This window comes from Strix uralensis, chromosome 2 (assembly GCF_047716275.1).
Source record: "Strix uralensis isolate ZFMK-TIS-50842 chromosome 2, bStrUra1, whole genome shotgun sequence".
Taxonomy (NCBI): Eukaryota; Metazoa; Chordata; class Aves; order Strigiformes; family Strigidae; genus Strix; species Strix uralensis.
In genome coordinates, this window is record NC_133973.1 from 134,478,194 (window position 1) to 134,500,887 (window position 22,694).

The 22,694-nt window shown below is 47.9% G+C and overlaps 1 protein-coding gene across 2 annotated transcripts in view; it reads left to right on the forward strand.

The window, feature by feature from the left end:
- GAB2 (GRB2 associated binding protein 2) overlaps positions 1–22,694 on the forward strand; it is a 96,568-nt gene that overhangs the window by 53,588 nt on the left and 20,286 nt on the right. The window contains exon 2 of one of the 2 annotated variants that reach the window (XM_074860414.1): positions 769–1,069. In XM_074860414.1, coding sequence (XP_074716515.1) covers positions 769–1,069 — 301 coding nt within the window. Of the gene's footprint in view, positions 1–768; positions 1,070–17,313; positions 17,388–22,694 lie in introns of those variants that run through there. The other variant, XM_074860415.1, reaches the window with a different exon arrangement.

The following is a 22,694-nucleotide window of genomic DNA, read 5'->3' on the forward strand; positions in this document are numbered from 1 at the left end:
TTGCTTCAAACACCGTAACCCCTGAGTCCATTCCCTGGATGGTTTGGCCAGGGGCCACTGTTGGCAGTGCTCGGAAGAATCGATGATAACCTTTTCCTTTGCTAAGGCGTTTCCTATGTACTGGGGAGCAGAAGATGCTGAGAAACAAATGAAGCTTGGATTCTCCCTGGGTCTCCCTGGCATTATTCCTGATATTTAAGAAACCAAACAAGTTCCCCGTTGGTTTTATTAGCCTTTCTATCTTGCCATTTAAACAGAGATAGGATTGTCATGGTCAGTATCTGCAGACATACGCTGTGATGCTCTCAGGGGTTTCTCTGAAGGGCAGAATACCCAGGGCACTGTGTCCGAAGCACCTGAGCCCCTCCGAGCTGCTGGAAGGCATTTCAGCACTGTGATTACTGGTAATGCCACCCTGCAGATTGTCTCACATGAAGGGGCAAAAGGTATTTGGGTCCTGGGAGTGCCGCTAAGCAACTTGCGGTAGGAGCAAGGTTGCTCTAAGCCTCAAAACTAGCACTTCTTAGGGTCATCTTAAGCTACAATGATATTTCAGTATTTAATTCTCCCAGATAACCAGTGGGATTTGAGTATTGAACTGATGAACTGAGCTGAGCACCTCTTGCAGGGATGTCTTGAGCAGCATCCCAGAGCATCCTGGGGCAGAGGGGTGTCATGTCCATCTGTGTCACCCTGTGCCTGGCAGTGGTTTCTCGGCTCTCACAACTCAAGCGATGATGTTCATGTTTCCTCTCTTCTTGGTTTCAGGCATGGAAGAAACGCTGGTTTGTCCTGCGCAGCGGTCGGATGAGTGGGGACCCCGATGTCCTGGAATACTACAAAAATGACCACTCCAAGAAACCTTTGCGTGTAATCAACCTCAATTTCTGCGAGCAAGTGGATGCAGGGCTGACCTTCAATAAGAAGGAGCTACAAGATAGCTACATCTTTGACATCAAGACCAGTGACAGGACCTTCTACCTGGTGGCTGAGACTGAGGACGACATGAACAAATGGGTTCGCAGCATCTGTCAGATCTGTGGCTTCAACCAGTCTGAGGAGAACACAGGTACCGTGAGAGCCGTGTCCACAGCCAAGAGCATCTCCTGTCCTGTCCTCTCAACGGAGCCCAGCTCCTCTTTCAGATCAGACCTGTGGGAGGGGGGTGCAGGCCACCATGAGGCTGGGAGGGCTGGAATGGGAAATGGATGGAGACCTCCATATGGAGGGAAACCTCCATAAGGCTTTCTTACATTTGACATATGAAGCAGAGCAGGTTTTGCGCCTGTGAGCCACCTAATTCATTTCCACACCCCCGTAACTGTAGACCTTCAAGTCTATTGTAAGAAGTTGGTGGGGTTTGGGGACTTTCTTAGCTGCAGCCTTTGTCCTCATCCATCACAGAAGTCCCTTTAAGAGTCATGGGAACCAGAAATTAAAATCCCCCTCATTCAGAAGTTTCAATCCCTTGGTGGAGTGGGGGAGAAGCGTGTAAAGTGGGTCCCTTTACTGGCACCATGTCCTTCCCTGCTGCAGTTGTCCCCACTGCTGACAGGCTCTCATGTGAAGGACAGACACACCCACCTGCATCCCCATCTTCCTCCTGGGACCAGCTGGGAAAACGCTGGGAGGGGAGAGGAAAACACTGTGTGGTTTTGTGCAGCGGTGGGACCTGTTCCACCAGTCATGCTCCGCCATCCAAACCCAACTGCACTTTGGCAAGCCTCTGTGGTGAGTGCCAGCGAGCTGCCTCCACTTCACATAAATCCCGAGTGAGATGGGATGGGGGGTGAGCATGGGGTACAGTGCCTGCCGGTCCCATTACTCCTGGTAGCACCTCTGGGCATCTTTTCTTTATCTCATCCATGGTCCAGTCTCATCCAGGGGAGTCCAGTCCCATCCTCTGTCTACATGAAACTCCCCATAATAACGTCCAGCCTGAATCTGTTTTGCTCCCTCATGGAGCAGCTGCCATCCGCGGGAGCTGAAACCCTGCCAAGAGCTTGTCAGGCAGGACAGCAAACAAAGCATCACAGCAGCGTGGATGTGATCTTCACTGGCTGACGCATGAAACGGGACGTCACCTTGGCAATGGGTGTACAAGTGGTAGAAAGGATCCTTGATAACACCGCCAGTGCGGTCTTTCAGGGAAAGGTCATGCTAAATAAATTACATCCCGTCCCAATGTCAGCAGCACAGTCCTGGAGGATCAGCGAAATCGTTCAGGCCCCTTTTTTAAGAGTTGTTTTGATGCAGGATTTTCCATTTTGCGTGCGTTCAGCTGGGGGAACTGTTTTTCTTCCCATTTAGTAAAATGAGCTTTCAGCCCAGCGGCAGTGGGATCGATACTGGACTTCAGTGAAATATAAATCTGGGCAGCAAAAGGAAAAACAATCTCCCGCTTGCAAGTACATCTGTCCCAAAGGGCACATAGGGCTCGTCAGGCTGCAGAGATCCGAGTGCAATTCCCTGCAGGATCATGGAGTGACATCAGCAAAAGAGGAACAAAAATCCCTATTTGTAACAAAATCACAGCTCTTTAATGCTGTAGGGAAAGTACCCACTTGAAACAGTACCCAGCTGCCAAAGCGTGATTTTCTGAGTCAGCCGAGAAAAAGCCTGCAACAGCGAACACAGCAGATGTGTCCAGATGCTGTAGAAAAGAGGGAGCATGAATTATTCAGGGCTGGTGCTTCTCTTTGGTGCTCGCCGAAGCAGTGACCCCACGCTCACCTTTCCTTCACCGAACCTGTTAAGTAATGGCAAATAAATCATCAATTTCCCAAAGTAGATAATGTTTGTTTGAAGGAACCATGGCCCAAGGCTGGGCAGAGAGGTTGAGGGATCGTTGCAGTGTGATGGGTATTGGGAGTCTTGTCCATCTTGGCTTACAGAAGCCCTTCACCCATCCTTCCTGATGGGTCAGTTGGAGGGAGAAATAAAGCAGTCATGGTAATATTTGTAACTGCTGTGCTACCCCTTCACCTCCTTGAAGCCATGGGTTGATGGATGGGAGAGGATGAAGTGTTTGCATGAGATTAAGACTGTTCCTGGGTAGAAATAGAGCTCAGGACATCTGATATTTCTTAGACCTTCATCTCCTCATCCTCAGTCCTCTCTGTGCATTGTTGTAGCCTCTGCCTTGGAGAATGAATGAGTCAGTAATTGGATGCACCAAAAAGGGGAGGAAGAGGTAACCATCATGGGCAGGAATAGCTCCATGCTAATTGTAGCAATTAATTAACTAAACCTCCCTCTCTCAGCAGACAGGCAGCGTGGCAGAACAAGATCAGAAACTGCCAGGGAAGCTGCTGTGCACATTTTTCTGGTTGTACTCGTTCCTGGGTGCGTGACTGCTTTATACTGACCCAAAAGCCTTGCTGGGTCTGGCCCCAAAGCTGAGCTGTTCCCGCCTGGGTTATATTCACCTCCTGGCGGGGGAAACACTCCATCACTGGCAAAAGTGTTCACTACAGGTGCCATCACATGCTGAATTACTTCCGGCTTGAAGGGACCCCACATCAGCTGAGCCCCAACCACCAGTTTGCTTTTAACCCACCGGTGGTGGAGGAAAAGCTCATTAGCCTTTGGGGCAGTTTGGGTAAAAGTCTATTTCACCAGCTCCCTATGATGATAGGGAAAAGCCGGGTTTCTGCACAATTTAGTGAGCAAACAGGCAACCCGAAAGCAGCTGCATGCGGTGATGCAAACTGGCTGCAAACCCTCTGCACCAGCCCGGGACCATGCTTGGGTGCTGCCTGCGCTCCCAAAAGGCAAAAAAATGAAAAGGCCAAATGAATTTATATCCTTTGATGCTTCTTTCTGTGTGCAGCTCGATGGCAGAGTGTAAATTTTCTGTCGCTTGGTTTTCACATTAGTCCTTCATGTCCTGTCTAGACTGGGGGACTCTAAGGATTAAAAAAGAGGATGGAGTTTAGGGCAGTTTAACGTCATGCTACGGTTAGCTGCTGGCTTAGCTGATCGCCAGCTGCATTACACATCTGGTTTGTTGAAAGGAAGCTCATTTCAGCCTCAGGGACCTAAATGTCAGTGAAGTGGCGGGTACTGCTGGCTGCCCCGGCACTGCCGAGGAGCAGCCGCTCCGCAAAGCCACCACAGTGGCTTCGCTCCCCGCCCCAACCTGAAAACAATTGCAGAGCAGTGTGATTACATCTGCCAGGAGAAGGGAAATTAAATTTACTCTAAGGTGTTTACCCAGACTGCGGCGAAGCTTTTTGTTTCTGTTAACACCTATTTACTTTGAGAGCTAATTACTATTTTTGAACAAGCAGAGCCTTGCAGGATCCCAGCTCCTCTGCAGGTCCAAGGAAGACGAAGGTGCTCGAGGAAAGTAGATTAGCTCCTGGCTCAGTGCTGCTTTTACACTGAAATTTGCACTGCTGCCACCTTGGCTGACTCAAATACAATGGGGGGAGACCTGCCGGGGACCCTGAGCCACGGGCTGTGGGAGAAACGCAGGCGCGTGGGTATTTCAAACCATCTGCATTTTCCCTGCCCTAGTGGGCAGGCAGCCAGGGCTCAGCTGTGAACTGGATTTTCTCATATGCTTTGTTTGTTGGAGTTAAAAAAAATACCAAATCCCACTACACATAACTCGTGTGCCATTAACTCTTTCCAGAGCTGATGCTTCAAACAAAACCCTGCCTTGTCCCATTCCCAGTATGACAGAAGTGCAGCTACGGCAGAACATAATTGAATTTCTCTTGAACCAATGTATGTCCTTGCAGGGGTCCTGTGCACGCGTTAGTTATTTTGGAGGGGTCAATATCTTTATTACCTCTATCCGAATTTACTGTGCTACCCCCAGCACCTCCCTGGAGCTCCTCTTCCACCTCCTCTGTGGGTCAGGGGCTTGGATTCATGGGTGCTAAGCAAACACTCAGAGGAGTTTAAGAGCTTATTCATGCACTGCATTAATGCCCCTGTGCTAGAGGTTTAACCCAGCCATGGAAGCAGGGAAGGGAATATTGGTGGGTGAGTAAATGTTCTTGCTCTGAGCTGAAGGCTCCCATCACTCAGAGAGGGTGAGTGGGGCGTGGGAAAAGGATGGCGCTGTCTTGCCCCGATGGCTTGTGTCTGGCAGTGGTGGCCTCTCCCACCCAGCCCAGGCATGTCATCATCTTTTATTTTCATCTGGGACTTTATTTTTTTTTTTTAATTCTCTGCTTTCTGCCAGGGGTCTGTGCCAGGGCAGTCCCAGGCCTCAGCTCACTCCTTGCTCCATCTCCAATGCTCAGCAATAGCATTTTGTATCGTGGTTGGGATCAATCCCCAGCAATCCCAAGGCCTTTACTGTCTTGCTGAACACAAGTCAGGACCAAGCATTAATGTTTAATAGAGAGCTGATTGTCTCTCCTTCCTCCTTCAACTCCAGCAGTTTGCCAGATCAGCCTCCGGACACCAGTTACTCCAGCCCATGAGAGCAAATTTATTGCTTTAGTACTCACTTGACTTGCTTTGGCTGGGGGTCCCATATGGATCGCTGGCTGGTTGCTCCCCAACCTGCTGCCTGCTCACACAGGCTGCCTACCAGTCAGTACTGTGAGCCCGTATGGCTGCTCTTGCTTCCTCCTCACTTCTCCCCCAAAAACATGTTGATCCCAAGATCAGGCCAACAATGCCTCCTGCTCCATCGGTCCCTTGCAGCCAGGTTTACATGGGTGTTTGCCAAGCAAAGGAAGCTAAAGGTGGCCTGGAGGAAAAAACAGCACAAAGATAACCCTGAAGACTTGTTGGGAGGACAGGAGCTGCCCAAAAGCTCAGCAAAGAGGCTGCAGGTACTAAGACTAGAGTAAAATAAATTTGTACATCGTATGCCACACACCTCCCCCAAACACCCCCAAATCACCAGTGTTTGCCATCCCTGCATGCAGGAGTGGGGCACCAGGGAGCTCACACAAGGTAATGGCTCTGGGGCAGCCCCTGCGTTCCTGCTGCTGGTACCTCTCCCATGGCCAAGAGGAACCGAAGCAGGGGGGAAACACTAATGACCACCACAAGACCAGGTACTTCCTTGCTATTGTGCCCGACACACGCCTCCTTCCTTCCCTGCTTGCGCCCTGGAGGAGTTACAAACCCAGCACCATGGCAGAGAGCGTGCCAGGGGCTGAGGAATGGGGGCTGAGAAAAGCGGGTAAGGAGAGAGATGTGGGCGTGTTCTTGTGTCCCTGAAAGCACCTGGGTCCTGGTGCGCTTTGTTTTGGTGTCTGCAGGCAGCACTGCCACCTAAGGGCAGCAGAGCAGGCAGCCCCCTGTGGAGCCTTGTGCCCTCAAGCTGGACCAGGACTTGATTCCTCAGCTTCTATTGATGCAAGTCAATTGGTATTGACTTCATCTTTAAGCTCTGGTATGGGTTTTACTTGGATATCAGCTCACTTGGAGGCCAGTCTGTCCCCCAGCACTCTATGACAAGCGATGAACAAGATTATGGTTGAGTTGAGCTTGACCCATGGGATGGATGGGACAAATCTGATTGGGTTCTCTCCATGTATCCCACTTTCCCATGTCTTGTTCACCTACACAAAGATCTAAAGTTCCCTGCCCCATTTGGGACTTGGAGGTGGCCTGTGTTGGGACAGCAATGTGGGGTCCTTGAGCCCTTTCCTCTCGCCCAACATCCTCCCATGCATATAGATTTAGCCTTTTCCTCAGTGTTCCCATCAATACTTTCTGCACTCAGTATCATGGAGCTCCTTCTCTGAAAACACCATATGTCACATCTAGACCCACTGGTTGCACATCTTGAGTGCATTTGGATCAGTCCCACTGATCCTTCTCTACCATGTTCTCAGTTTTCCTAACAAGGGAAACAGACAAGGCTGCAGATTCACTCTGGGAGGAGAAATGCAGATGTCATGTCTCAGCCCCGGGCTTGACCCAGCCTCACTGGAATGGATGGGGGAAACCCAGTGACTCCAACTCACTTTATACCAGGCTCATGGTTGAACTTCAGGTGCATGCGAACCCCTCGTTGCCTGAGTCCCAGTTCATTCCTTAGTCATCCTGCCTCTTTAAATTTGTTCCAAACTTCCCTGACCCTGGTTTTCCTGCTCCACAAACAGCAAGTTATTTTAAGATCTGACACTGTTCAGCTTTTATTTCAGTGTAAACAATACTGGAGATGGAGTGGTCTTGGCACAAAGGAGCAGCCTGAGAGCAGTTAAACGCCTGCTGCCTTTCCCCCCGCTCCTTTTACCCTCGTTCCCTTTGGAGATGAGATAGTTCAGGTGCTCATGAGGCCTCTGAAGAGCAGAGAGCCACTAACGACCCAGAATTTGTTTCCTAGAAGACAGAAACAAGGAGAGATCATTGCTGATCTCTACCAGCTGGTCAGGGTCTCCTTGCTGTGATTCCCATGGCATTTTGGAGAGGGAACCAATGCTGTTGAGAGTGAGAGTAAGACTCGGGATTGATGTCAAGACTTTTAAGATATTTGGATCTTCAAATGGTGTCATTTGTCATCATTTCTTTTACACCAGATGAGGATCAATCTCTACTATTCTTCCATACCTTATTTTTCTTGCTGTACTCAGCTCCTCATCATGTTGTGTTACCAGAAGCATTGCAGGGCCAGAGTCAACACTGCACTGCTGTGATGGTCACTGTCCTTAATACCAAGAGCAGATTTCTAGCCCATCTGGGTGCCAAGAAGAGATCTGAAGCAAGGATGCAGAGGGCTTTAGAAACCAGAAAATGAGAGAAAAGGTCTTAACATATCTACATGATTAGAAAGCCAAGCTTCTGGCTTCAGGGACTCTGATGCAATTGAATATCTGAGGTTTGCAATACTGGAACAACATTTTCTTCAGACTTTGGGATTTGGAAATTTAGGAAGTTTTAGGATTTTGTTATTTAAATGTTTTATTGTGGCTATGGACATTTTGGAGAGGTGGGACTGGAAAAATCCAGAATATATGTCAGCCTTGTGTTTGCAAAGCCATAACTCTGCCATCCCAGAGAGACCCCTGGGAGATACGTGTTAGTTGAGCCCCCTTTAACCTTACCCAGCATTGATGGGAACTGGCAGAAGATGAGCCCATCTGTGAAGCACCAGGTTTATAGGCAAAGAATGCTCTTATCTTGCTGCAAATAATAAAACCATCAACCAGCAAAAAAGAAAATTTATGCTCAGCTTTCAAAAAAGACCAACAGCCAAATACTCCAGTTCTTCGTGACTGTTTCCCAGCAGGCGCCCAGCACAAGGGTATCCAACTGGCCTCTTCTGAAGATAAATATGGAGCTGAAGGACTGGGGCCTTTGGGGAAAATCCTGCCCTTTCCTGGCCAAAGTCCCACTGGGTTTGCTGAGCTAGGGCTGGGATTTGAGCTGGGAGGGAAGGGAGAAATGTGAAGTTCAAGAGGTTTGGGTTTTTTTAGAGAAAAAAGCATTGCCCAGCCTTTCCAGCACAGGTTTCCCAGCAGAGATTGTCAAGGTGCATTCATACCTTCAGCCTTGCCCAGGGCTGTCTCCTGGGCCCAGTACCCAGAATCAGAAACCCATTTAAAATAATTCTTCATTTTATAATTGGCTTTTATTGCTACAAGCCCTGTGCGTGTCAGGTCAGCCCCATTAGTTTAATGGGCGCTGAGGAATTTTTAGGATGACTTACTGACCGTGGAAAAATGAGTGCGGCAGACGGTATCAGCATCACATCAAAAAGCAAAACCACGCAAAGCCTTTGGAAACAAAAACAGCTGATGGGCTTGGAGCAAAGCAACCGGCGAAGCGGCACTGTCTGAGCAAAATCGAGGGAGAGAGGGAGGGAGGCATTTTGGGTGTCAGCCAGCTGAGAGGAAACTCGCAGTCAGATTCGCCTGCATTTATATTTCCCAGAAGGTTCCTGGGACTGTTTTAGCCCCTGTGTCCCAGCCGAGCTGCTTTGGGGTCCATGGGGCTGTACCCCGTGTCTGCAGAGCTGCTTGGGCATCGGGATGGGATGCAGATCTGCAGGCAATGTCCAACACATAGAGGCCAGGCTGGGAGACACGATGGACATAGGACCTCAAGACATGTGTGTGATCAAGTTGGAGGACAAGGGAGAAAATCAGAGTGACCTTCACAGCAGATAATTTCAGGCAATTTTTCACAGCATGACTCTTCTTCCCCCCAAGCCAACATATTTCCCCTTTTCTTCCCTCCATATATTTCACATTGTTCCCTTCAAACCTTTGATAGGGGCCATGGTTTATACGCCCTGAGCTCTGCTTTGTAAAACCTGATAAAAGCCAGGGCAGATTTAGACTCTCATTTCCCGGACCCCAATGCCTGTTTGTTTACTGTTTTGTATTGCTTTATATTTCCAATTAAAATCGAGCCTGAGTAAAGGGAAAGCTTTCTAAAGCCTTTAAAGCCTCTGAGTGAAGGCACAAGGAGCAGGAAGGAGCCGTGAAGCTGTCGATTGCTGTGAACTTTCCATGACACCACTCAGGGTTTGTTTCCAGACTGATCTTTATTTATGAATGCAGTAGCATTTATTACTGATTTTATCTGTAAAGATAACACTTCTTCCCTAGATGGTTTCTATGCTTCAGTTATAATTACTGCCTCCTTCTCAAACATACTTCTGCATTATTTAGTGTGGTACAATGTCAGAGCTGTAATGTTGGTGATTTATTACTTGGACTGTGGGGTTACACCTGACCACATGTGTGCCCTGGCCACATCTTGGCTCCCTCCAGCAAGGCTGAGAACATCTCTCAGGGTCCCTCATGGTGTAGATGTAGCCAAGAAACCAGTCTTCTGCTATGCTAGGTGCTGCACAAGCACTGAGTGTAAAGGCAACCTCTGCTCGAAGGGATTCATCATCAAGGCACAGCATAGACATGTTGGTGCATCTTTTCTTCTGCCTGTAGCCATTTGCTGCCAGAGGCAGCTCAGTAATGGTGCCTGCTCCCTCAAGTCTGGGAATGGTCTTCAAAGGGACACTTGGCCACAGCTCCTGAAAAACTTGATGAAAAATGAGGCTGTCCAGGAAAATGAGATGTCATTTATCTCTTCTGTTCCCCCTTTGCTCTCGGCCTGCTTCTTCTGTCTTTGGAAGTCAGACCTGGAGAGGGGTTACGGTTTCCAGCAGGCATTCAAGGAGCAGCTTAACTATTGGTCCATGCTTATGATCACTTTAAGCTACGGAGGATGAAGCAAATTCTTAGAGTTAAGCATGAAAAAACACCCCAACTTGAGTCTCCATCCTTAGAGATACTCAAAACCCAACTGGACACAGTCCTGAGCTGCTGTGGCTGCCCCTGTTTTGAACAGGGGTTGGACTAAACCATCTGCAGAGTTCCTTTCCAACGCAAATATTCTATGATTCTGTGATTTTTATGAATTTAACATTGCAGGGAAATACCAGTCTTCAGAGTGTGGCGAGGAGCTGAGATACTTCAGCAATCCCAGCAGGTAAAACTGGAGTTGTTCCCTGTCGGCATCACCAGGAAGGTGGGAGGGCAGAGCATGAGATGAGACATTGCCTAGTCTGAGTCCATATCACAGCATATTGTCTGATACTCCTTGTTTCTGCTTAAGTCCAGACTCATGTTTTCTTACCCTTTTTGCTCTGTGTGACGTCCCTCATAGTCCTCCAGCTGCTCCATGGCATGTGGTGAAGCTTTGACACGTCTCAGCCCTTACTGGGGTTTCAGCTTCCTTTCATACTTACTGGGTCATTGTCACATGCCCGAGGAATGCATCTGACTCGTTTGCACCTTTGATTGATTGCTATCCTTTATATCTATTTATTAGGATGGAAAATAACATTTCACCTCAAAAATTTCATCATGTGTTCTTTCAGCTCCACATGACCAAACCCCATCCTGGCCAACACAGCTGCTCCTTGCCAATTTTTGGTATGATTGCCTTCCATCATTTTACTGCCAAATATATAAACTGCCCCTGGTTTTGTATGCCATTGCTCTTGAAAGTAAGCTGGAGTTGAGTGACTCATCGCATTTGCTTTTTTTTTTTTTTCCTCATAACTGACAACTAATTCTCTTTTTGTAGTGTTGGACAGGCGTCTGGGCGCTCAGGCACTTGCAAATACTTCATCACATATAAAAGTGTAGCGAATGGCTATTGCACTGCCCGTGGCTCCATCCTCACCTTTATCTCACAGCAGATCACCTGCCCTGCCAAGCACCACCTTGTTTGACATTGCTATCTGTGTAAATCATTCCCTCGAGCCTGCATATACTTTGCACAGGCTCAACCTTGATATAAAGCCTTTATGATGGTAATTATTTTTGCTGGCTTGCCATAACGGTTCACATTGCTCTCAAATGAGTCATGATGAAGTTTTTCAAATACCCACTTGAAATCCATAAATTCTGTGATGAGTCTCTTTGCTAGCTGATGATTAGTATTAGGGTCAAAACCTGGTCAACAACATGATCTTCTAGGTGAAAATGCTGCCTTTCTCTCTTAAGATTTGTCTGAAAAATTCCTCATAGAGCAGAAGACTGTCTTTCCTGGAGAACACTGTGGTGTCTCTTCAGTCTTTTTTTTTTTTTTTTTTAGTACCTCAATCCCAGTTTCTTGACTCCCATGACTTTTCTTCATCCCCAAATTTCATTCCATGAGTCTCAGAAAGGGGTGGATTTGTGATTTTCACTTGAAGCTCATTCACACTTTCACAGCTTTATTACAGGCTTTAAATACCGTTGTATCTCTTCTTTGGCATCAACATAACTCCTTCTGAAGGTCTGAGATACTGCTGGGATGCTCCAAAAACTCAACTTGCACCATTTCTGCTACCTTTAAGAAGAATTCAGAGTACAGACTTGCAAATGCTTTGAATTTCTTTGGCACATAGCTGGAAGGACCACCCTGTCCTCTGCCTGCCACAAATATTTTTATGCAGATAAGTCCACAGTGTCCTAGCCCTGGACAAACAGTGCTTCTTGCAGTTAAAAAATCCACTGACATAGTAATGAGAACACACACTACTGTCTGGTGTCTCTTGGTGCAGTTTGAAGGGAGGACTAACCCTGTGATCACAGACCTGTATGACACAGAGTGGTTTGTTTTACAGATAACGTGGTTTAAAGAATTAATACTGCCATGAGTGCAAGAATGCCCTCAGTTGTATTAGCTGAGTTAAAATATTTGCTTCAATAAGGTTTACAAATGATGAAGCGAGACACAAATCAGTTTTCCCTGCGGGTGCATTGCTGCATGAGTGATCACTGTGAAGTTCTCAGCTGTCTCTAAAGAGTTTGGAGATCGAAAGCTGGAGTAGTCTGGTTTCTGGTCCAGTCTGGTCCTGGTAATTCCTGCATTCCTGTGGTTGTAGCCAAAATCCATTATATCATAGCTTATTCCTCCCAGCATCTGTGGAGACAAATGGATCCAATGCACTGCGTATTTGTTACAAACCACTTTTCATCCCATGGGTGAAGGACTCTGTGATAGTAATGGGAGGGGCACCAAGTGTTGGATCCCATCCAGATCTGTTTCAGCAGCCAAATACATGAAGTTCGAACATAGGTCATCTAGGTAGTTTAAAAAAAAAATAAATAAACCCCATTCCTGTGAGAAAGGAAGAGTTCTCAGAAGTGGTACGTATGGAGTCTGAGCAAACTGATGCTGGGGGAACACTGCCCTTGCAGCGAGCAGAGCAGGTGACAAGCCCATCAAAATCTCCACTTCAGAGGTGGTAAAAATTCAGCGTGGTCGTTTTCTCTCTCACTGGAATCCATTTCATTCCCTTTCAGCATCGCTTTTGATTCACACCTTTTCATTCTGAATTTGAACGAATTTCAGAAAAAATCAACAGTTTTGCTCAGAATTGTGCTTTCACATCTAAAAAGCACGTGATGATGATCTTTGGTTGAAGAATGGCAATCCACCCCAAAAAAACTATCCACTCTGATGAGAATAAATTGAAACACCTTGACCTTCTCCCCTTTTACTTAAAATTCACTTTTATCCTCTAAAGGTTTCTTGTCATTTCTGGCTGCAAGCAATCCCTTGGCAAGCTCCTATTTTGATTAAATGGCACTTTCCGCTGGAGGATGTCAGAATATTTTCAACTGGCCCTAAGCCAAGCGCAAAGCACTGGCAATGCACCGGGCAAGAAGATGTGGATTTTGGTCTGGGTGCTGGTACCATCTGTGGTGCGTGCAAGGATGGGCACAGCTGCAAGGGTGATAATGTAATCTGGCTCTTCAGGGTTTTAAGGATGGGCTCACCGCACTTTGTGAGATGTGTTTGAGCGAGGAAGAGGAAGGCGAAGAGCTGCTGAATAAGCCCATGGGATGGTTCACAACCTATGAGAGAGCATCAGGGGAGAGAGGATTTGCTCAGGTCTTCGGATGCTGGAGAATGTTTTATTCCTGAGTCAGGGGATGAGGAATGCCAAAATCCAAAAATATTACCCTCAAGAAGATTGTGATAAATCTGCCTTGCCCGAGTCTCCTGAGAACCAAGCTCTATATTACACTCCGTTGCCCCACTAAACCCAGCTCTGCTGCTGCTGTGTGTTAAAAATAACCACAAAGCCAGCCCATGCTTTAGTGCACAAGGTTCAAACAGCAACATCCATGCTGGGATCTTGCCTCGCTGCTCAGTGCAAAAATAACCAGTGGGGAGAGATTTACTTGTCTGTGACCAGACGTGACAGGAGATGGAGGGTGTCCAGGTGCAAGCGGTCGTGCACAGAGATAAGAAATGCAGGAGCGTAACATGGAGGTGAACTGATGGCGACCAAAGTCCAGCGGGATGTTAAACCCAGCAGGATTCAGGACTCCAGCCAACCCTGCATATCCTTTAACCACCTTCAGCTCTTCCTTGGGATGGTCCCGGAGGGGTACAAGCCATGTTGGACAGAGGATGTGAGGATGGGGACAGGACTGGGGCTGACCCTAACCAAAAAGCGCTTGCGGGAGAGGCTGCCAGCCCCACATTTCTGAGCGCGAATACCACGCTAACGTATTGCTGCGCTGCTTTCAACCCACGCCAGTTCTTGCCTTTGGCACCAGCCGCACTCCCCAGTCCCTGCCAAACCAGTACAGATGTTTTAACACCCACCGGAGCCCAGATAATTACAAACAGAACTGAGAGACTGGTTGGGGCTGTTTTCTTTTCATTGCCTGAACTTCCAGTCGTTCTCAAGCGAAACGCCTCCCACTTTCTGACTTTGCTTTCAAAGACATTTTTGTGGGCCGCATTGCTACTACTCATTTTATTAGGGGAACACGGAGAAGCCCCAACCAGGATGAGGATCGCACAATGTCCGCTGATGTAACGGTGACCGCAGAGTGAAACAAGTGCAGGGAAGATGAGTGGAGCAGCTGGGAAAACATTTTCATGGGAAATTAAAGCTGGTTTCTAACCAGTAGTTTTCCAGCCATGGCATGGCAAAGCTCAGCTCATTTTCAAAGGGGTTTGGGGAGTATTTTCAATGGGATGTAACCATGTGATCAGCTGGTGGGCACTGGCCAGAGGATGCTGCAGGTCCTTCCCGTCCCAGATCCTCATGGGAGACAGCGCCCATCGTGGCAAGCTTGTGAGCAGAGCAGATGAGATGAAGGAAGGAGCAGAGTGTCGTATTTTAATGGAGAGAAGCCAGCAGCAAACACCTTCTTCCTGGTCTGTGCTTGTACAACCCTAAGATACAGGAGCCTGGCCCATGATCAGGAGCTATGTTCCCTCAGGCCATTTTCAAATAACCAGGTTTGAGTTTAACAGATGAGAACTGATTTAGCATCAATGAAACCTGATGTCATATGTATCTCCCCTGGGGCCACTTAGAAAGTATCTGTGAGGAGGAGGACCAAGAAAGCCTCCTCAGGCTTCACATCTATGTGAACCTCATATCTACTCACCCGTTTTCCATCAGGATGCTTTGAAGTCTTCCTGGACATGCAAATTCATTTTGTCCTTGTGTTCGTTATCACAGCTGATAACTGGTTGGGTGGAAGATGACTGGCACAAGTCCACCAACCCTGGTGGGCTCAAGCTGTCTTCATGGCTCTCCCCTCAATCCCTGCTGTGAAATTCCTCACTCACCATGCCCAGTCATGAAGATTTTCAACCAACATTATTCCAGTTCATTTCCGGTTGCTGTGGAGACCAATCTAAATGAAACTCTAGTATTTTGAAAGAGAATATGATTCTAAGTCATTTGCGATGCAAGGTCCCATGCTAATAGCATTAGCATATTATTTGATTATGGGGATGTGTAGGGAATAAATTCCAAGTCCTTTTGCCATCATTGCGTCTTAAAAGAAGAGGATAAGAAAAACGTCCAGGGTTTTGCTGATACTGAAGACCTTTACTGCAGGTGATTTCTGAATGCATAAAGCTTTGGGGGTCACAGGCATTTTTAACCTCGTGGCAATGAGAACAGGTCCCTGGAAGGGACCTTTTCTTTCTCTGCTTCCACTAAGCACTGTTAATAGCCTGCCTAATGGGCAGGACTCAGGTTTTTAATGATGTGTAGAGAAATCCGGGATGGCTTTTTGAGCTGTTTGCATTTTTGCTGAAGCGCTGGTGTGGCAGGGCCCAGCTAGAGAGTGGCTGTGCAAGGTGCAATCCTCCCATCACTTGCAGAGATTTTTCTTCTTGCATTTTACCCTCAACACCTTAGGATTGGTTTTGCCTTCAGGGCTTCTTTAGATGATTCTAATATGTGGACAGAGTATGCCAATACTCCTAAATGAAAAAAAATTGCATGGAAAACCTTTGCAGAGAGGCTTGTTTTAAGAGTAAAGGCTGCAGAGATGGAAAAGAGAAAGCTGAGCTTCGAACAAGGAAAGAACCCAAGACAAACTATTTTATTTTTTTGAGTCTCCATCCCTAAGGGCATGTTTTCTGGGGATGAACTGACCCTTGATCACACTGACCGCTGGGCTGCTTTGCTCGCCAGTTCAGGGACGTGGTATTGTGGCCATGAGGGTTAATGACTTCTTGTGTCTCTTCTTTCAGCTTTTGCAGTCACTGTGGCTGATATTGCCCATCTGAGCATGCCAAGCTCACCTGAAAAATCTGGGGCTCTACCACAACCCCCGGTCCCATCTTCCCCCCTACCCCTTGTGCAACACCCACCTCTCTTTCCTTTTAACCTATCAGCTAAAATACTGCCTGGGGAGCAAAAAATGACGTTAGTCCCAGATAGAGAGGAAAACTGGGCCAAACTCCTGCAGTTTGGTCCCATGCAGAGATGCAAATGCACCTATGAAGAAGGGGGCTCTGAGAGGAGAAATTTGAGGATCCTCTCCATTCCCCATCACTGCTTTGCTGAGTGATGGTGAAACAGACCCTTAACAGCGCTGCCGTTTTATTGACTCCCCAGCAAACCAGGAGTTATAATGTTTCCCCCCCAAGGTAAGGAGAGATCGAAATAAATTACTTCTGTAAAGAGACGGCAATGGCAGTTCTTCTGTAATATGAAGTGCAAATATTTGGGCCTTTCGTGCGCTCCCTTGAATAGAAATGGTACTAAATCATGCATAAGTAAAATGGGTTCACATTTCCTCCTAGCGAAAGTTTTCCTTTACTCTCCTAGAGCATTAAAGGCTACACTCCCGTTGCCATAAAAAGGGCTATAAAATTTAAAGCAAGCCATTAAGAAGCCCTGGCTGGGATTCATCTTTTCTCCTTTTCTATCCCTGCTAAGTGAGGCGTGCACCTGTGTTTGCTCACGCAAGGAAAGGCCTCCACGTACTGCTCGCAGTGAACAATAAGGAGGATGAGAAGAAACTTGTTCAGGACCTAAAAGCAAGTTCTGCGTAGGCTAGGGGATGCAAAGTTGATGGTGCACCAGCTTCTGGGTTTTCACCCTGCTCTTTGGCGGCATGTTGGACCATGGCACTGGGTGAGACTGCGTTGGCATGATGTCCAAAGGAAAGCCTGGTTAGGAAATGCCAAAAGCACTAATCACAGAATCACAGAATCACAGAATTGTCTAGGTTGGAAAAGACCTTGAAGATCATCCAGTCCAACCATTAACATTGACAGTTCTCAACTACACCATATCCCTAAGCGCTATGTCAACCCGACTCTTAAATACCTCCAGAGATGGGGACTCCACCACCTCCCTGGGCAGCCTATTCCAACCATCATCATCATCATCATAAATAATAATAACCAATGATAATAACCAATGTGGTCCTCCAAAACAGGATGTCAGACCTTCATTTCACACAGTGAGAAAGCTGGTTTGGTGCTGGGCCGTCATGAGGCTGCCTCTGGAGGGGGAAAAACTTTTTCTCATATAAATGTGTCATCTCTTTTGATAGCTCTTATCTTTCAAAAGCTTCATCCCTGTCCTTCAGCACTGGGCTCCACAGACTGCTCGTACCTCCAGCCAGATTTGCTAAGGATGCCCCTGGCATCTGCAGGAATCACATATGCCATCCACAGACAAAAAGCAGGTAATTCTGCACATCCCCATTGCCTTGTTTTTGCTACCTTATCCCTATGCTGAAAAAGGCAAAAATACCCTCCGTGAGACCACTTTGTGTTTTATACAGTTACAGCCCACCATCTTTGCCCTTTCCCTCTGTTCCAGCCTTTTTTTTTTCCCATTTAATCCCTCATCAAATTGGTTTTGCAATGTCAGAGACGATGATTCATGAAGCAGAGGGTTGGAGATGAGGTTAGTTCTGTGGAGCAAATGAAGCCTATCCCAGCCCACGCTGCTGCCCTAGGATTGTCCTTCATCCCCAGCTGTAGGTCATCGTCCCACTCCAGGGCTCCAAGATAAGGCTGTCCCAGGTGGGATGTTCAAGGTTGAGTGTAAGCCAGGGCTGCAAGCATCCACGTTCATCTGCTTTTATCTCCAGCACTGAAGCCCTTGTAACAAAAATAAATAGGTGCACACTGGGCACCCCCATCTGGCCAAATAGGCCTCCAAATATTGACTCGAAAGGTTGAGCTCCACAATCGACCTGCAGATTTACTCTTTAAAGGGTAGCCGCCATGTGCGGGGTGTGCTGATATGATACAGAGCTGGGTCACTGCCACCCAGGGGTGTTTCCCAGGGCAGGGATGGGATTTTGGGCACAGCCGCATCTCTCAGAAGCAAACCTGTGTTCTGCAGGGAGAAGCATCACATCGTTTCTATTACAGTGTCTCTCTCTTCTGCCCCTTCGTCCTTCAAAGAATTGATTGCTGTTAAAATAACTGAGATATATAATGCTTTGAGGTCAGGATGATCTGACTTGTCTCCTTTCCCTCTCTTCTCGCTCACTCACTCTCCAGCGCTGTGATTTTTTCCCCCAGTTCCCATGCTTCTCCAAGGCAAATGCTCCTATGTTACCACCATTTTTTAGTCATTTCATACAAATGCAAGCAGAACACTGACACTAATGGGCAGAAACGATGCTATTTATTGCCATTCATCTTCGTCTCACCCCAGGGCTCAGTTTTGGGGCCACTCCTGTTTAACATCTTTATTGATGATCTAGACGAGGGGATCAAGTGCACCCTCAGTAAGTTTGCAGATGACACCAAGTTGGGTGGGAGTGTTGATCTGCTCGAGGGTAGGGAGGCTCTGCAGAGACACCTGGACAGGCTGGAGCGATGGGCTAAGGCCAACTGTATGAGCTTCAATAAGGCCAAATGCGGGGTGCTGCACTTGGGCCACAACAACCCCCAGCAGTGCTACAGGCTTGGGGAGGAGTGTTTGGAGAGCTGCCAGTCAGAGAGGGACCTGGGGGCGGGGATTGACAGCCAGCTGAACAGGAGCCAGCAGTGTGCCCAGATGGCCAAGAAGGCCAATGGCATCCTGGCTTGCATCAGCAATAGCGAGGCCAGCAGGGACAGGGAAGTGATCTTGCCCCTGTACTCGGCACTGGTGAGGCCGCACCTCGATTACTGTGTTCAGTTTTGGGCCCCTCACTACAAAAAGGCCATTGAATTACTCGAGTGTGTCCAGAGAAGGGCAATGAAGCTGGTGCAGGGTCTGGAGCACATGTCGTAGGAGGAGCGGCTGAGGGAACTGGGGTTGTTTAGTCTGAAGCAGAGGAGGCTGATGGGAGACCTCATTGCCCTCTACAGCTACCTGAAAGGAGGTTGCAGAGAGCTGGGGATGAGTCTCTTTAACCAAGTAACAAGCGATAGGACAAGATGTAATGGCCTCAAGTTGCACCAGGGAAGGTTTAGACTAGATATTAGGAAGTATTTCTTTTCAGAAGGGGTTGTTAGGCGTTGGAATGGGCTGCCCAGGGAGGTGGTGGAGTCCCCATCCCTGGAGGGGTTCAAGAGGCGGGTTGACATGGCCCTTGGCGATATGGTGTAGTTGGGAACTGTCAGTGCTAGGTTAACAGTTGGACTAGATGATCTTCAAGGTCCTTTCCAACCTAGATGATTCTGTGATTCTGTGATTCTGTCTCACTTTCTCTCCCATCAACTCTTTCTCACCTAATTCTTCCCATCCTGTTGTGGATGCTTAAATAATTGGGCTATTTCACTGTTGTTGATAGAGGAAACCTAAGGGCTTAATCTAAGTATCATTTAGATGGCTGAAACTGGGTAAGAGAAACCACGTCCTTAGCCCTCTGTGCAGCAGATCCCTGTCCATGAAGCGGTGATGCTCCTCCTTTCCCTTGGCCAGTCCTGACCGGTTTCTCAAAGCAAATGGAAATAAGCAGCAGAAACTAGAAAGGACAAGCTCAAAAGCCCAATGTCACTTTTGTCCCCACCCTTCAGCTCCTCTACAGTGGAGGATGCAGCTGTGCCCTATCCTCGCTTTTGGGGAGCTCCACTCCAACTGCTTGGCACCCAAAATTTGGGCAAAACTGAATACTTGGGTACCTGTGTCCTTGCACGCGGCTCCCCACCCTGATGGAAACCGGAGAGGGGAAATTATCCAAATCAGACACCCTTTCCCACTAACCTGCCAGAGGAAACCTTTAGTGGGCGACCTGCCAAGGCGGCCTCAGACTGACAACAGCTTTTCCAAATGTCATCCAACTCGGAGGCGATAGGGAAAGCTTGGTAAATAAACATTCCTGGAGTGCCATGCTCATCCCCATGGCATTCCAGGGCCTCCTGGCAGTGCAGTGGCACAGTGACTCATCCATCGGACATGTTGTTTGTTCTCTCCCTGCCAGGAGAAGCACATGGAGGGCTTCTTGTTTTGGTAGGGTTGTTTGTCTTTTTTTAATTACTTTTCTGCATTTGTGCTCAAGGGGTGAGCTCCCATGGGAGAAGGTTCCCCCTTTTTTTGCTAATAAATGATGAAGCTGCTCCAAAGAGTGGGGAAGATGATAGCACATGAGCATGCTCTGCCCCACGCCCTCCTAGGGATTATTTCCAGTAGATTTCTACTATTTACTCCTGAAAAAAGTTTTCATCACCCATAAATTTTAACTGGCACAAAGTCAATGGAATGATCCAAGGCATTTTGTGGCCTTATTTGCCAGGGCAGATCTGAGCAGCCCTTATCTACAAGGCCCCTTGGACCAGCTCGCCCTTGTGTGATGCCAGCATGGTGTGGACATCATAAGGAATTTCGTGCCACTCCAGGATGCCAAGCAAACCTGTCACCTTTGCTGTGACCATCAAAGGGAGCATAGGAATTTAGCTACACCCAAAAATCACCACCTTCCCAGGGGCATCAAGTCCATGGGATACAGGGAGTTGTAGTCCCAGCCTTGGTCTTCAGGCAGGGAAAGCTGATGTCTCAGCTCCAGTGAAAAAGACCATTCTGAGCAACATTTTCCGAAGGAGGCTGAGTAATTATTTCGCTCAGATAAGCCCAGGAACATTGTGTGAAGCTATATGCACACAGCAATAGTTGAGAGCTCTGAGCAAGGGAATTCAGAGCTGTCAGCAAGGAGGGAAATACCGCTTTGGGGAATTGAAAACATTCATAAAAAATTCCTGGATCCCAGCCTAGTCCATCCCATTGCCGGCCATGCTCACAGTTGTGTATTTTTGCTTCAAGGATGGATCCACAAGGAGGTTTTTTTCCCCCTGTGCTGCAACACATGGCTGAAAAAGCACATCTTAACCAGGACTAGTGAGTGCCGAGCTTTCGGCCAACTGAAGCCCACCCGTCACCATGGGGTTTTGCAGGGCTGTGCTGGCTCATCCCTGCCAAGCCTCTGGCTCGCTTTCTGACAGGGACCAGCACAACAGCTGTAGCACAAGCCCAGCGAGATGTATACATGCAAGCTGTTCTGCTGACATCAAATTTTAAGTTGTGGGCGTCCAATGCTGCCTTTTCCAGACTGTGAGACTCCAATTCCCCAAACTTGGAGGACAACCAGCCAGGAAACGTGGGGTTAAGATGACACTTCCCACATGGCCCACTACGTAACGTTAACTCTGCCCCCCTGGGAATGGCAATAGGAACTGGAACAGGATCTTATCCCTCCTTGGCTGTATTTGATACGTTCCCTCAACATATACTCAAGATCTCAACGTAAAGCCAAGGAATCTGAAGGCTATGTCTATGCTGTTAAATAAAGGAGGGCCAAGGGTTTAGCCATGCCCACAAGGCAGATGGCCATGAGGGATGGAGAAGCATCATTCTTTTTGGCTCATGGTCATATTGAGTTGAGCATCTTTAGTCACAATGCAGGTGGGACCGATGTCTGGAGGCATCCAGATGGGACCCCCTGGAGTTTATTCACTAACTGCCCACATGGACCTAGGAAAGGAGTGTTGGTCCTCATCACTTGGGAGATGGAGACTGCAGCATGGCAAGTTGAAATGGCTTTGGGACCTCTGGCTCGTAATTCACCGTGTATGCTTTATCCTCATGGAGACCTCTCTCCATTTCAGGCCAACGTGACAGCACAAATGTCTTGACTTTTCCCTTTAGCATGTACTAGTCATCAAATACTATTTTTCTACCTTGATTTCCTTTATTGCCTCCTTTTCTGCCCTCCAGCAGGACCCGTCATCAGCGTGTGACCTGGGCACATAAGCTGCCCTTTTTTTCTAAAGCAAAAAAACCCCACAACACAAAAAATACAGAGCAATCTTGGCAGTCCCCTTCTGCAGCCACAGGATTTATCTTCCCAGCCCTTACAATACCCTCCCAGCCCCGTGAAACAATCCATCTCTCACCTGCTATTATGGAGTTCATCTCACAGAACTAATGGAGTATGTGAGTCCTGAATTGGCTCCCGCTAATGCTCTCAGTGGCCGGGTCGCTGCGGGAAGCGAGCTGGGAATTAATTTTGAAAATCAATGCGGACGCCGATAGAGCAGCTTCCCCCAGGGAAGGGACGTGCTTTTACCGGGCATTGCCTCCTGCTCCCCTTTGGCCCCCGTTTTCTTTTATGTGGTCGAAGTAACTGCGGAGTAATTCATCCTGCTTTCAATGAGCTCGTCTTTTGTGCTACGGTCTCTGGTTTCCCCAAATCAGACCGATTTTTGGGAAAAGATTAAGGTCTCCTGGCAGTGCGGGATTCACTGGGCTCCTCAAAATGTTGTGATCTGAGTTTGCTGTGCCCTGGGGTGATGCTGGGGACCATGTCCTCTGTGCAGCCCCATTTCTCCCCTTAGGCTGTGTTGGCACAAATAAATCAGTGTAATTTCTAACTTCCAGGTATATTTTGTCCTGCCATGGCTTTTCCATGCAATGGCAAGTGCAGAGCTTACAAGGGTAGTGTTGGAGGACTGCTCAAGGCAGAGGGGTCCCCAACCCGGCACAGTTCACAGTTGTCCCCAGAGGCGACCTTCATGCTGGGATGGGGACACAACACTAACCTGCCATCCTCACA